Source organism: Ovis aries, chromosome 2, assembly GCF_016772045.2.
Source record: "Ovis aries strain OAR_USU_Benz2616 breed Rambouillet chromosome 2, ARS-UI_Ramb_v3.0, whole genome shotgun sequence".
Classification (NCBI taxonomy): Eukaryota; Metazoa; Chordata; class Mammalia; order Artiodactyla; family Bovidae; genus Ovis; species Ovis aries.
Window position 1 is genome coordinate 218167355 of NC_056055.1, and position 15832 is coordinate 218183186.

Sequence of the window (15832 nt, forward strand, 5' to 3'; positions counted from 1 at the left end):
GTCAGAATAGCTATCATCAAAATGACAACAAATAACATGCTCCTGAGGATATGGAGAAAAGGGAAACCCAGTGCACTGTTGTTAGAATGTAAATTGGTGCAGCTACTATGGAAAACAGTATGGAAATTTCTCAAAAAATTAAATTTTTACCATACTATCCAGCACTTCTGATTCCTAATATTTTCCCACAGAAAACATAAACACTAACTCAAAATAAGATATATGTATGCCTATGTTCATTGCCACGTTATTTACTACAGCCAAGATATGGGAGCAACTTAAATGTCCATCAGTATATGAATGAACGAAGATGTGATACGCACACACACACACACACACACACACACACACACACACACAGAGTGGAGTATTACTCGGCTATAAAAAAGAATTAAATCTTGCCATTTGCAGCATGGATGAACCTAGAAGGTATATTGGGTGGGTTTTTCGGTTACATTTTATGGAAAAACCTGAACAAACTTACTGGCCAACCCAGTATTATTCCAGGTAAAATAAGTCAGACAGAGAGAGAAATACAGTATGATTTCACTTAGATGTGGAGTCTAAAAAACAGATGAGCACACAAAGCAGAAACAGACTCATAGACACAGAGAGCACACTGGGGTTGCAAGAGGGAAGTAGAATATGAGGATGAGTGTAACAGGCGAGACTGACCAGAGGTAGAGACTTTTAGTTGCAAAATAAGTCACAGGGATAAAACACTTCTCACATTGCGAATATAGCCAGTCTGTCAGTTCAGTCACTCAGTTGTGTCTGACTCTTTGCAACCCCACGGACTGCAGCACACCAGGTTTCCCTGTCCATCACCAACTCCTGGAGCTTGTTCAAACTCGTGTCTATTGAGTTGGTGTTGCCATCCAACCATCTCGTCCTCTGTCATCCCCTTTTCCTCCTGCCTTCAGTCTTTCCCAACATCAGGATCTTTTCCAGTGAGTCAGTTCCTTGCATCAGGTGGCCAAAGTATTGGAGCTTCAGCTTCAGCATCAGTTCTTCCAATGAATAATCAGGATTGATTTCCTTTAGGATTGACCACTTGGATCTCCTTGCAGTCCAAGGGACTCTCAAGAGTCTTCTCCAACACCACAGTTCAAAACCATCAATTCTTCAGTGCTCAGCTTTCTTTATGGTCCACCCCTCACATCCATATATGACTACTAGAATATAGTCAATTGTATTGTAATAACTTTGTATGGTGACAGATGGTAACTAGATTTATTATGTTGGTGATTTTGTAATGTTCAGAAATAGTGAATCACTTCATTATACACCTGGAACTAATGAAATGTTGTAGATCAATTCTACTTCAGTTAAAAAAAGATATGCGTGCAGGTCTATGTGATTAATGCCGTGAGATTTGTGAGAGGAAAGAACTCTGTCTGCCTTGAGAACTTGTAAAATAATCCCCTCCCTCTGGTCCAATGACGTCTTCCTGTTAAGTTGGTATACTCCAATACAGGTTATGTTAAATCCTTATAAAGCTGATGTTTCATTACCAAAGGAATGTTTTTAATGTTTTTCTCCTTTGCCCGTCACTAGTTTTTTTAATGTCAACTCGAGGGTTTCCCTGGTGGCTCAGACAGTAAAGAGTCTTGCTGCAATGCAGGAGACCTGAGTTCGATCCCTGAGTGGCGGCGATCCCCTAGAGAAGGAACTGGCAGTGTAGTATTCTTGCCTAGAGAATTCCATGGACCGAGGTGCCTGATGGGCTACAGTTCATTGGATCTCAAAGAGTCAGACACAGCTGAGTGACTGACACTTCACTTTTTCCATAAATAGCCAATATTTTGAATTACCATATGGAAGGTGGGTTTTCTTTGACTGTGGTGCATTCCTCTAGAGCACTTTTGATAGATAACCCGTTGTCAGAAGTTCATCAATTGGTAGACCTCGGAAGTACCTAAGAGACCAGCTGTTCTAAATAGCTCTCTTTGCCAGTAAGAAAACAGGCTTAGGTTAAATGACTTAGATAACTGGAGAGTGCTTTTGGCAGGGCCAGGACTGTCTATCCTGCCAATGTTGCCGTGAACATCTGTGAATGGAAGGCATTTGTTTGGGAGACTAATGGAACTAATCACTGCTTCTTTTTGCTGCTTTGTCTGTCCTTGTCTTAGAGGCACAGCTGAGTGCTGTTGATGCTTTGATTGACTCCATGAGCTTGGTGCAGAAAGATGAAGAGGAGGGCACCATTGAAGACTTATTTCCAACCAGCAAAATCCCAAATCCTCAATTCCAGAGACTGTTTCAGGTGAGAGAGGAAAGATGAACCAATCATAGACTTTTTTTTTTTTTTTTTTAGATGAAAGAGAGAGTGAAAAGTTAGGGCAATTGGCTGGTTCAAGTCAAATCAAGAGCTCAGTTGCTCTGTTTAATGAAAGTTTAACACCTTTCTCTTCCTACTGAAAAGTGATTAAAAAAATCTTCTGAACTTTTAGAAAGAAAGAAGTAAAGTTCAGATGTTCTTAAATATTTTTTTCTGGGAGAAGGCTAGATTTTTGGTTTTGTGTCTTAATTAGGAGGGCAAAATAAAAAGCAGATTCTTTTATATATACATATAAATGTATATATATATATTTTAACAGTTTCCTCCTGTGTTTTATGTGAATGAGACTTTTCCTTGTTTTTTAATATTCAAATAGTAGGGGAGTTTTTAGGGACTGTGTAGTGTATAACCTTGACTTCCCTGATAGCTCAGATGGTAAAGCATCTGCCTACAATGCGGGAGACCAGGGTTCAATCCCTGGGTCGGGAAGATCTCCTGGAGAAGGAAATGGCAACCCACTCCAGTATTCTTGCCTGGAAAATCCCATGAATGGAGGAACCTGGTAGGCTGCAGTCCATGGGGTTGCAAAGACTCGGACATGACTGAGCAGAAGTGTTAGAAGTCAGATAGAGAGGTTATAGTATGAACTGATTAAATAGTAACTTAAGAAAAATTTTAATTTCTGAATCTTGGTCCAAAGGAATTAGAAGATGGAGACTGGATTAAAGGAAACTGGGAGCTTGGTAAGGGAGCTGAGTTATATGATGGAAGGGGAGGAATGGACCAGTGATAAAGGTTGGTCCCAGTCCTGGAATAACCTGGCGACAGCAGGACATAGACATCTCTGAACCCCACAAAGGTGTAGAAAGTCATCAGCAGCTTCTCCCCGAAGGGAGTGGAGGGCCTACTCTTACGACAGGTGGGGAGAGGCAGGGAGGTGGGAGTGGAGTCTTCGTATTGGGGGTCCATTGATTGTCCCTTTGACTCATTTCTCAAAGCATCCTTAACTGATTCAAGTCCATGTTAGGGCCTGTTATGATTTTATGGGCTCTTCTACTCAAAAGAAGCTGCCTAGTGTTTTGATACTAGGCGATTTCCTTTAAACTTCCTTTAAAAAAAACTCTTGTTCTAAAATCAGTACTGTGAAGCTTAACAGGTCAGGCTTTGACTCAGTAAGTACTTTTGTATTCTAAGTATAATCAAGTATAGATTACTTGTATAAATTCCTTTGCTGTCTTTGACAGGTGGACTTCAAGACCTGCTGCTTTTGACAAATGGCTGTTGCCACTTGACAGAGAAGGGAGAAATAGATTAGTTAGTATGGAAAGCTTGCAAAAATAGGTCACTGTGGTGAAAAAATAGGAACTTCTAATACTTGGTAGATTTATCAAGGGTGGGTACTATAATCTTCAACAAATATTTGTTGGATCAGTTGAACAGATGCAAGCCATAAATGCAGGCATTGTTATCTTTTAAAGCTTTAAGAACTGGCAACTTTGATTTTTACAACCTGCTAACTTTGTTTTCTTTTGTGGGGGTGAGTTTTTAATATGGCTTATCTGTATAAAGAAATATCATTACTGGGGTATTTATAAATTGAATTCACTTTTTCTAAAACAAATATTGGGTACTCCTAGTGTATCATTTGCTGGAGATACTGGAAACTCACTTGAAAGGACTCCTCCAGAGGAGTGAAAGAGACTAGAGAGAAGAGAGAAATAGAGAGTAGAGGAGTAAAATTCATAGGCTCAACAGTGGTGGGGTACAAAATGCTATGGGAATAAGAGGAAGGAGAGATTCTTGCAAGTGAGTGAGTTAGGAAGATTTCATGGGGGAATAAACCTGATGGGTGATGTGATGAGAGCATGCCAGGCAAAAGAAGTAGCACATGGAAAAACGAGAACACAAGAAGTGTGATGTATTTAGGGATCCACAAAGAGTTCCATTTGGCTGGGAAATAGGCTCTACGGGAGAACAATGGGAAAGGTGGCAGGTAGCAGGCAGGTCATGAAGAACCAGTAGTTTGGGTTTCTGTCCCATAGACAGTGGGTAATCAGTAAAGGCTGTTGTCAGTAGGCAGGTGACGTGCATTTTAGAAAATAGGTCTGATGGTGGCACGGGAGATGGGCTAGAGACCAGTTAGGAGACCTGCAGTGGCCCCTAGGAAGACTTGAGTTACAGCAGTGACAGAGAGTAGAAAAGAGAAAATTGAGAAGCTAGAGTGGATAGAATTTAAGGGGTTGGGTGGTGGCTGATGAGAAATAGAAATTGAAGAAGACGGAATCCTGACTTGGGGTGATGTCACCATGAATTAGGATAAGGAATATAGAACGAACAGATAGCAAAGGTAGTACATGTATTCTTGCAGGTGTTCAGTTTGAGTTATCTGTCAGCTATTCCAGTACAGACACTCAGGGGGAAGTTGAAGATAGGGGTGCAAAGCCCAGGAGAGCCTTCAGGACTGAATGTCTATACATTTGAGAGCCCTCCTCATTGAGACAGAAGCAGAAGTGAATGATGTCACCTGGGAGAATGCTGAGTGACGAGGGCAGAGAATGAAGTCCTGAACACCAGTGTGATTGGACCACTGGGGAGAGACGGGAAGGCTGCTAATCAGTGCTCCTACTCCCCCCGCCTGCCGCCCCCCACAAGCTCAGAGAGGCAGAAAGAACTAGAAGGGTGTTGGAGTCAGACGTTGCGCAGTGGTGAAGAGAGCTGAGCCAGGCAAAGGGCCTCTGGGGTTTGTAGTGATGTCTGATGACTTCAAGCACCCGGTGGCAGTGGAGTGATGGGGCAGGAGCCAGGTTACAGAGCCTAGAGGAGAAAGCCGCACTGATGAAGGGGAAGAGAGAGAGGAACCAGGAAGCTACAGGACAGGAGGAGGTAGGGCCCAGGAGGACTTTTCTTTTTTTTTTTTTCCTTTTATAACTTATAACTTTTTTTTTTCTTTTATAACTTATAACTTAGTTATAATGTCTTATAACTAAGGGTGAATGAGCTGGGAGTAGAGGGCAGAAGGGAGGAGACGTTAGTAATGAACTCCTTGGCAGGAGGAGTTAATTTAATTCTAACTTTAGAAAGAAATGCAGAAAAATACCCTTTGTCAAGTGTACAGTTACTACTGCCTTTTAAATAATTGGTACTTGGTTGCTAAAATCAACATATTAGTAACTTACGATCTAGCCATGTGGCCTGAAGTTGTTGTTGTTGTTTTTTTTTCTGCTGCTGCTGCTAAGTCGCTTCAGTCGTGTCCGACTCTGTGCGACACCAGAGACAGCAGCCCACCAGGCTCCGCTGTCCCTGGGATTCTCCAGGCAAGAACACTGGAGTGGGTTGCCATTTCCTTCTCCAACGCATGAAAGTGAAAAGTGAAAGGGAAGTCGCTCAGTTGTGTCTGACTCTCTGCAACCCCATGGACTACAGCCTACCAGGCTCCTCCGTCCATGGGATTTTCCAGGCAAGAGTACTGGAGTGGGGTGCCATTGCCTAGTCTTTTTCAAATTGTAAAAATCACATAAAGGAAAATAATTGCTTAAAGGAGAAATTAAGTAGACTGAGGACTGAGATCTCAGTGTCTTGGCTACTGAAAAGAGTCACTTTCTCATAACCTGTTTTTTTTTTTTTTTTTTAAAATAAATTGATTTTTTTTAATTGAGTTTTTACCCTACTGAGCCTTATTTAAAATGTGACCTTTGAGAAAACATGAGTTTGATGGTTTTGAACATCACTTGTGGGTTCCTTATTACTGACTTAAGGATAATGATACTATTTGAAAGAATTGCCTAGAATTCACAGTTCTTTCCCCAAAAATGTCACAGCTAGAATCTCCCAGAGTATTTGAGAGGTAGTGTGCTGTGTTGGGTGCTGGATTTCTGCTTACTTCTTTAGGGCTTTCTAAATTGTTTTAGGTATTTTAATGACTGACCTGAGGGAGAGCATGGTGAATTGTAAATTATTCATGAGAAGGTCAGGGTAGATTCACAGAGTTTGAGATCTTTTTTGGTTTCCCCTTTTGCTGTGCATTAAACAGGCCCAATGTCATTGATGCACCAGGGAAAGTAATCAGGAAAAAGGGAATCAGGACTCTGAAACAATGAACTTAATAGGAGAAGGAAGGCTTGGGGTTGGTCTGTTGAAATCAGGGAGCAGTACATGAAATTTCCAGAGGAAATTGGTATTTAATTCCTACCTTGGGGTTTTCTTAATTTGTAGAATATTGACTGTGATGATATTTACTACTTACGCCCAAGTATCTATTTTTTTAGAACTAAGAAGTCTAGCTTCCATTTTCGACAGGGTAGGAAAAACAATACATATATACTTTGTGGTATGAAACAGTAATTTTAAAATTGTAGGAGCTATTCAGTTCCCTGCTTTTTTTCTTCACAGTTACTAACATATAAATTGTTTAAAAAAGTGGGAATAGGAGTTTTGTTCTCCAGCCTAATTTTGTAATTATCCTCTAGCAAGGGGATAAAACATCACTATATTCATAAGTTTCACTTTTTCTTTTTTTTCCTAAATGGTTACTTCATTCTTTGATGACATTCCTGTGTTCCTTTTAGAGTATTTACTTTTCTGGGCAGATAACAGTACTTTGCCAAGGCCTGGCTTCCTAGTCTGAGAGCAGTTATCAGTGATTGAATGGAAGTGGCCTGCTGTCTGGGTTTCCACTTGTGTGAGCAATGGAGAACCTGTCCTGGCCTTGACCTTGGCCTTGACCTTGGCCCCACTCCTGGTGCAGCTTCCTGAAACCTCTGTCAACGGCTGGAGTTCTGAAGAAGAGCACCGTATTCACTCAGCCAGTATCTGTTAGGTGCTTATCATGTTGGGGTGCCATTTTCAGCACTTGGGATTCAGCAGTAAATAAGGCCAGCAGTGTTTCTACTTTCAGGGGGAAAGTGGAGGTAATAAGTAAACTGAAAGGTTGATAAGGTAATTTTAGATAATGATAAATACTGTACAAAATATAAGATCAAGTTCACGATAGAGAATGATTGGGTGGTAAAATGAGGGTAAAGTTCTCCTTCATAGAGTGTCAGGGGAAGCCTGTCAGAAGAGGTGATAAGTGAGCAAAGAACAGAATGATTTTAAAAGGGCCAGCTCCATTGAGATCTAAGGGAAGGCAGAAGAGGCCGAGGGAGCCTTACACATGGGACCTAAAGTCTGGAGAGAGCTAGTCTTTGCGTGGAGGAGGAGGAGCCCAGGCTAGTTGGGTTGTGGTGAGTAAGGAGGAGAGAGGCAGTCAGCGGCTCTGTTATGGTTGGCTCCAGGCAGGAGAGCCATGAGGGTGGACATGGGAAGACCAGTTAGAAAGGGGCTGTGGGAGGGGTGCAGGTGCCTGGACAAGAGTGCTGTGGTAGAGATGGATGGAAGTGAGAGGATGACTTGGGGAGGTTTGAGAGAGACCTCTGGTGTCATTTCTTGCACAGTATTCCTGGGACTCACTGAGCACCTACCCTTTAGCACCTGATTCATCCAGCTTGTGTTGTTTTCTAAGATGGTACAAGGGAGAAAGCACAGCATGCTGAAGGGAGGTAAAAGGATTATAGCTGAAAGGTTATACTCCCAAATTATCAGAGGCTGAGGAAACCCCATATATCCTTCAGGAAGCCAGAGCAGCGGACTCTTTTTGTGGGATGAGGCTCTTTTCCAGGAGGGTGTCAGCTGACGGTGCTGCTAGGCTGGGATCTGTTTTATGGTTGCTTTTAGACATTACCAGCGTCCTGCTAAGCAGGGCGGTTCTGGGTCTGCCTGCTTTGCTGTCTTTCACTAGTGGTAGGAATCTTGTAGCCCTCCCAAGCTACAGATGGAGGATCACTGGTCAGCTGTGTGTGGTGACCATGTCTCCGTTTCACAGTCCTTACTCCTCTTCCACAGTGTCTGCTGCACAGAGCTCTCCATCCCCAGGAGCCTCTGCCCCCCATTCAGCAACACATTTTGAGTATGCTGGATCCCCCCACCGAGGTGACAGCTAAGGGTCAGGTTCCTGTCTCCAAAATAAAGACCCTCTTCCCTCTGACGGAAGTCATCAAGAAAAAGAACCAAGTGACTGGTCAGGACCTTTTCCAAGATAAGTAAGTACTCAATGGAGTTGTGTGTGAGGTTGGAGCCCAGAAGACTGGTGGTGGTCTTAGAGGGGCTCTGTCATTAAGGATTGCAACCTGGGTTTGTAGAATCACAAAAGTGGGAGAAAGAAGACTCATGCTTTTTGAGCCTTGCATTGGAAATCCAGCATGGATATGTTTTATCCTGCTTGTGCTTCTAGAAATTAGAGCTGCCTTTGGGGTTGTTGACTTTTTGATCCACGTCAGATTCTTAGTGAATTATGTATATATGTGTGTATATATATATATATGAAGATAAACGATCTTTAAATATCTGCAACTAAATTTTACCATTTTTAAAGTAAGGTACTGGGGATGAGAGGAGAGGGGTGAAAATCATCAAGCTTTTTATTTTGGAGGTAGGCTCTCAGGAGAATATCAGTGAGATTTTTGGAAGGAAAATTGGGAGGAGAATGAGAAACCTGGCCGTCTGCAGCTGTGCTGTTACCGGGTTGATGTGCTTGGTTATACCATTAGTGAGGTAGTTACAGTTTAAGGATTTAAAATGGTTTTCATGCCCTTACATCAAGCTTTCGGGTAGCTATTGCTTTTTCTCACACATCAGAGTCTGTTTAGAATTATATCAGTTTCCATTCAAAGCAGAACACAAACAAACCTTAGGCTGTTCTTATCCAGAGTTATTTGGGTGTATGACATTGAGAGTCCCTTGGACTGCAAGGAGATCAGCCCTGGGTGTTGTTTGGAAGAAATGATGCTAAAGTTGAAACTCTAATACTTTGGCCACCTCATGCGAATAGTTGACTCATTGGAAAAGACTCTGATGCTGGGAGGGATTGGGGGCAGGAGGAGAAGGGGACGACAGAGGATGAGATGGCTGGATGGCATCACTGACTCGATGGACGTGAGTCTGAGTGAACTCCGGGAGTTGGTGATGGACAGGGAGGTCTGGCGTGCTGCGATTCATGGGGTTGCAAAGAGTCAGACAGGACTGAACAACTGAACTGAACTGATAAGATTGATTTCACCAGGTTTTGGTCTGATTATTGGTAACTTTTCCCCCACATCAAAATGATCTACTCGTTTTTGTAGGTTGTATGCTGAGATCACAATTATTTTTTAGATCACAATTTTTTTTTTCCTTTTTCTTTGATTTCCTTCCCACAGCTGTGTCATTATTGACAAAGTTTCATTTGTCAGTACCTGATTGGAGCAGTATTGAGTAATTTCCAGAAATCTTCACAGGGTTCTGTAAAGTGTTAATTCAGTGAATTATCTTACAAGTTAAAAAGACATCTTTGCATTTTCTGTGGCTTTTTAGAGGCTACTACCTCAAGCTTGGTCAGAATTGGGGGAAAAAAAAATCCTAGGGTTTAAAGATTCTATCGTGTGCATTTCTAACACATCTGGAGAATTTTGTGTTTCTCTTTAGTCTGCTGTGCCTTTTTCTACATCAGAAGACTGTCGCTAAAAACCCTCTTTCCCTCTGCTACCTTCAACTACTTCTGGATTCCTCACGTCTCAGAACAGTCAATAAAACTCTGAGTCCTTTTCTTCCCACGACAGCGCTGCTGTCGCCTCCCAACAGTCATATGGCTATTCTCTCTCTGTTGTAAAGCTCTCTTTCATGATCTTGATTACCTTCGTGTGTTGTGGGAAGGAAATGGGCCATTTCCCACTCCTCCTGTTGATTAAAATGTAAATTAGCTGGTTAAAAAAAAAACAAAAAAACATACCACTGAGACCCAGAGCCTGAAGACTGTTGTTCTGTGATTTGATCCCTGCTTGTTCTTTGCTCCCATAAAGGTTCGGTGTGCCACCCAGCCAGGTGAGCTGCCTGGGACCAGAGAATAATCTTGCTCACACACACCTACTCACACTCCACGGCTCTAGTCTTCCTTCTCAGAAATCTTAGTTTTTAAGAACTGCAGAAACGACACATGTAACAAGTATTTATCGAGCACCTCGTATATTCAGGAATGACTCAGTCCCTTCTGCAAGGTTCTAGACACTCTCAGTTTTTATCATTAAACCCCAATCAGCTTTAGAGGGGGTCTCCCTAAGGGAAAGAGAGATTGCTTACAAAAAGCTATAATTTTTTGTATATTCGACGTCCCTGTATCCAGGGTGCATATTTCCATGATGACGATGGTAATTTCAAAGAAAAAATAGAAGCCCATAATAGGTCAGAACGCCTCGGTTTTCCAGCCCATCTTACCGAAAAACATCTATCTGCCTTCACTTCCTTTCATCCTGTCTCAGTGGAGGAGAGTACCACATCCTGTCCCAAGTTAATCCTTTCACTTGTGTCCTAGGATGCCGTCTTCCATCCTATCTGGTACCTTTCAGTCCACTAATAATTGCTTCCTTCCTTCCTTCTGTAATCTTCAGCTTCTCCCTCTGTACCAACCCCCTTCCCTCCACACATTAACATTTTTATTTCTTTCCTCTAAAAGAAAATGAAATAATCCTCTCAGTTTCCTCCCTCTAATTACTACCTGTTATCATCTTCTTTCCTTCCACAGCCAGGCTTATTAGAACAGCTCACACTGCTGCTGTTCCCAGCACTTGTTGGCCCAGGCTTATGCCTCCACCACATCCCTGCACCTGGCCTCCTGAAAGACACTCGCTGCCAGGTTTGCTTAAGCTTGGCAGTCCTTTTCTTACTTGACCTCTTTGTAACACTTGACATTGTCAGTTATTCTTTCCCTCTTGAAATTCATATATCTTCCTTAACTTCAGCTTCTCCAGACTTTTCTTCTAAACCTTTGACAGCTCCCTCTCAGATTCCTCTGGGGCGGCTTTTCTTTCCCCATGAGTCTTTCAGGTTGATATTTCGTAGGTCTCTTTCTCTGAAAGGGCTGACATTTATTGGATACAGGTATTTTATGGGAGCTTTACGTGTATTATCTGTTTGGATCCTCCTGGCCGCCCTATGAAGTAGGTTCTTTTATTTACTCCATCTTAAAGCTGAAGACCCTGAAGCTTAGAGAAGATAAGAAACTTGCTTCGGATCACAGCTGGTTAAGTGTTAGAGTGAGGATTTAAACGTGGTAGTTCGACCCCAGAGCTTACACTCTCAAGGATTATACTGTGTTGCACATCCTAAAACCTTAATTATTTCACATATGGGTCTTCAAAAATAACTGAACACCTGTCTATCCTAAAATATTTCCATCTTATCCACTGGATCTTATCCACTGGATCTTAACTGTCTGCAAATAACTCAAGGTCAATATGTCCAGAAATTACTTTATCACATTCTTTCTCTTTCCACACTCCTTTCAGCCCCCCTCTTCATGTTATTATTTTCAGTTTTTTAGTGAATGACACCTAATTTCTTCTAGGGAGTCATCCCTTTTCTTCACTTTCCACATCTAATTGGTTTACCAGGTTGTATTAGATTTACCTCAAGTTCACTCCTTTCACTTCAGGTTAGTATAGTGGCTAATAGCATTGATTTTAGAGTCAGATAGATCTGGAACAAAACTCAAGCATTTCTTTTTAATAGTGGTCAAAATCAGCAAGTTGCTCTATGCCAAGCTGTGATAACAAATACCTGCCTTTTAGGAGAGTAGTTAAAAGTTAGCTGTGGACCCCTTACTGTGTGCTTAAGACAAGGTCAGGCCCTTTTGACTCTTGACTTTGCTCATTTGTAAGAGGACAGTTTATAATAGCTAGCTCAAACGCTTGGCATCATGATTGATGGTGAGCGTTTATTTTTAAAAAAGGTTAGTTCTTCCCAGCATTGCCCACTGCCATTGCTTTTATGTCGGCTTCACTTTAGGCTGCTTTACTGATATAACCCCCTTGGCCAATTTCCCCCATTCCAGGCTTCCCCTTCCAGTTCATTCTGCAATCTGCTATCTGAGTGATTTTTTAGAAAACAAATCTGATCATATCACTCCCTTGCTTAAAATTCTCTAATGCAGTGATTCTTCATCAGTGTGTGTTTGTGTGTGACGGACCCTTTTATCTTCTAATAAAAGCTATGAACCATCTCCCCAGGAAAATGCCCCAACATAATAAATTTTGCATATAATTTTGGGTGGTCACAAATTCCTTGATGTCCTTCTTGGATACTTGATTAAAAACCTTTGCTCTCCTGGCTTTCCATTACCTTCAGCTTCAGGTCAAATTCTGTTACACAAATGAGAAAACCCAGATACACAGAAGGAAAAGAAGTATCTGTCTTACTAACTGGAGAACCACTTTCTGTCCTCAAAGTTTTTATGCCTACAGTTTAGATATTTTCTATCTTTATCTCTCACTACTTCCCAGCTTGTGCCTCATGCCCCAGCCCAATACAGCCTCTCGCTATTCTCTCAAAGAGATGCACTGCTTACCACAATATTTTGTTAATTGCCTGTTTATATATTATCTTTCTTATTTGACTGAACATCTTGAAGGTGGTGATTATGTGTTCTCGTGCTGATACTCAGGCGTGTCTGACCCTCTATGATGTCAAGGACTGTAGCCCACCAGGCTCCTCTGTCCATGAGACTTTCCAGGCAAGAATAGAGTGGGTTGCCATTTCCTTCTCCAACCTTACAGATTATAAGAGTCTATATACATAAAATTTGCTAATCTGCTGCAGAATAGTGGGATAGGACAGATAATTTGCAGATGTCTACTTCCTAGTTTTCTATATAAAATAAAGATTGCTAATGGTTACAAATTTTAGAACCTAGAGCCTAAGAGTAAATGAACTAAGGTATATGTACTTGTAAATGAACTACAAGGTATATACTGATATATGAAAGAAAATGAGAAAAGGAGAGAAAGCAACAAACTGTCTAGGGCCCCAGCATCCAGACGCAGCAGCTGTTAACGCTTGTGTGTCTGCCGTGACCTTGCCTGGATGATGTGTACTTTCCAGGGCTCAGCTCGTTCTTAGATAACTTGGGGATGAGAGTCATTGCACTTTCCCACTTCAGATAGACATTACGGGTTTAATATTTGTAAATTTCTCATTAATCCTGTTAAGTGATTTAATCTTGAGATTATTAAATGTGTTTTTACTGTTTCCTGCTCTCTTCCGGACTGGCCTTTATCTGCCCAGTTCTGGAGAATTGGTATGTATGTTTTTTCTATTTCTTCCTTCCCTAGAATCTTATTTGGGAGGGTTGGAGAAATTCTTCCATGTGATGTGACCTTGTGTTCTCACAGAACTTAGCTCTGTGTGTTTAACGCTCTTTAATGCTACTGTATAAATTAATTTGTACTTTTGGAAGAGAAAATGCGAATAGTCGATGTATGCATGGTGTTTTTCATCTTGGTGTTTTCCTGAGGAACAAACTGAAGCTCAGAGAGGACAGTCACTTACTAGACTCTAAACATACAAAAATTAATACAGAGTCAGTACCTTCAAGAAGGTATAAAACTCCAGGGCTAGCCAGTAGCAAAAACTGAGACTAGAGTCTGGATGTTTTTAATCTGTAGATTTTCCCTGAACCCTGTTATCTTTCTCTTGGGAAGAGCTGGCAAAGATTAACTAAAGTGGCTGTGACTTTTTTTTTTTTAAAGAACTCAAATTCTGATAGAATTTCATGCCTCCTCAGGTTTGTGCATTTTCCCTTGTTTTCGTCAGCAGGGTTTTGCGTGTTTGTTTATTCTGCTTGAAGGAAAGAGCTCTGAATGACTCACCCCTTATCTTTTCTTCACTTCTCAAAGGGAAGAAGGCAAGTGGTAAATGGGAAAGATGTCAACTAGTAAAACTTTTAATTCGTGTCTATAAGACTGTAAGGATGACTTTAGTTCTTTCATCGGGCTGGAAGAGGAGATTCATTATTGAAATATTATTGAATAAGCTAACTTCTGTCATATTTTTCTTTGCTTTACTTTTAAGATAACCTCTTCAAGCCTTACTGTCTGGAAGTTGGGCTTTTGAATAAAAACATTCCATTTAGAATCGTAGTTCTTGGTTACTATTTTCCCTTCTCATTCAGCCATTTCTTGGCAGCTTCTCTTCCCCCAGATTGACTATTTGTCTGGGAGAAAAATCTTCATGTCTGTCTGTTCTGTAGCTTAAGTAAGATTACGGGCAGAGTCTTTGGATCTTTCTTCTCCTTTGCAATTAACCTGACCTCCTCTCGACTTTAAGGCAGCCTGTTAAAGCCAGCCTGTTGCTTGAGGCAAGATGTTTGATACACTTCTTTGGAGTCATCGTTCCCTTATCACACAGATGCTTTTGCACTCTCTTAGCATATTACACAAAACACAATTAGGTTTATAAAGGAACACATTAAAAGTTTTCTTTTGAAAGTGGTTTTTTATAGTTTAAGACTTCTTTAAGACCATGCTCTTGCACATTTAATTAAGGATTGTCTAGTAAGTTTTGACACCTGTAAGTAGGAGCTTATAAAACTCTCACATACATGATGAAGAAGATAGATTATTAGACACAAAGGTCTTCTGTGTATCTGGAAAGCTAATATTACTAGCTATCAATTCTCAGGTAGAAACCAGCAAATAATAGCCAAAGGGTAAATGGGTTTTGTGCTGAAATGTGAAGTTTCCATTTCCTATACTTGCAGTTTCATCTTTTGAAACGGCTTTGTGATGCGACTGCTAATTAAAGCCCAGGCCCCGCTGTAGTTGGTTGGTTTGTCAGGAGCTTGGAGGCTGGGAAGGGGAGGCAGCTGCTTGTAAAGGAAGACTAAGTGTGGCTACTTGTTTTTGATTCTTTAAAAATAAATTGATACTTTTCACATCAGCACTCTGGGTTTTGTATTCGTTCTATTTTAAGGGGAGGAAAAAGCCATTTACTTCTTTTCCAGTCATGAAGAGGGACCCACCTGTAAAAGACTGAAGACCGAGGAGGAGGAAGCCCGCTTCAGTGTCTCCAGTCTGGCCGAAGGCACTGTCACCTGTGTGAGCGGAACTTCCCTGCTGTGCTCGCCTCTTTTGGGAAAGTTGGGACTTGGGGAGTTGGCATCAATTTCTGCTAGTCCTTTAATGTAGCACTTTCTCTGGTCTTTTCAGTGTATAAGCCATGTTTGTCCATCCCACATTCTTCCTTTCTTCTTTTAATTATTGTCAATGAATCACCTATAGGATAATTTATATGATATGTAGTATCAATACATAGAGCACTGTATAGAGCATGACACATCACTTAGGTAAAAGTTTTTCTGGTGACTTCATTTTGCAGCTTTCTGTTCAGTCACAATGGTAGGATAAGTGGGGGCTTAGTGATAGGCATCTTATCTCCAAGTATATTAGCTTTAAGAGTATAAGTCTCGTTTCCTTTCTGATGTACAACTCACTAGTTTAGGGTTTCTCCAAACCATGTATCCTTTGACACTTGAGATCTTTAACGGAATGGTTTTTGGAACTTGAACATATTGCCTTATTTTAAGTGACATTTTTTTGAATCAGTGAATCTTATGTTCTTTACTACTAGCCGAAAGACTGGAAAGGGTAGCTAGTATTAGGGCGTGCCTTTTCCCCTCCTGAAAAAGCAATGCTACAGAAAAACTGAATG

At 41.2% G+C, this 15832-nt stretch overlaps 1 protein-coding gene across 2 annotated transcripts in view; it reads left to right on the forward strand.

Moving 5' to 3' along the window:
* XRCC5 (X-ray repair cross complementing 5) overlaps positions 1-15832 on the forward strand; it is an 85638-nt gene that overhangs the window by 33206 nt on the left and 36600 nt on the right. For both annotated transcript variants that reach the window (XM_060410401.1, XM_004004914.5), the window contains exons 13-15: positions 2133-2266; positions 8162-8358; positions 15126-15219. In XM_060410401.1, coding sequence (XP_060266384.1) covers positions 2133-2266; positions 8162-8358; positions 15126-15219 — 425 coding nt within the window. The remainder of the gene's footprint in view (positions 1-2132; positions 2267-8161; positions 8359-15125; positions 15220-15832) is intronic.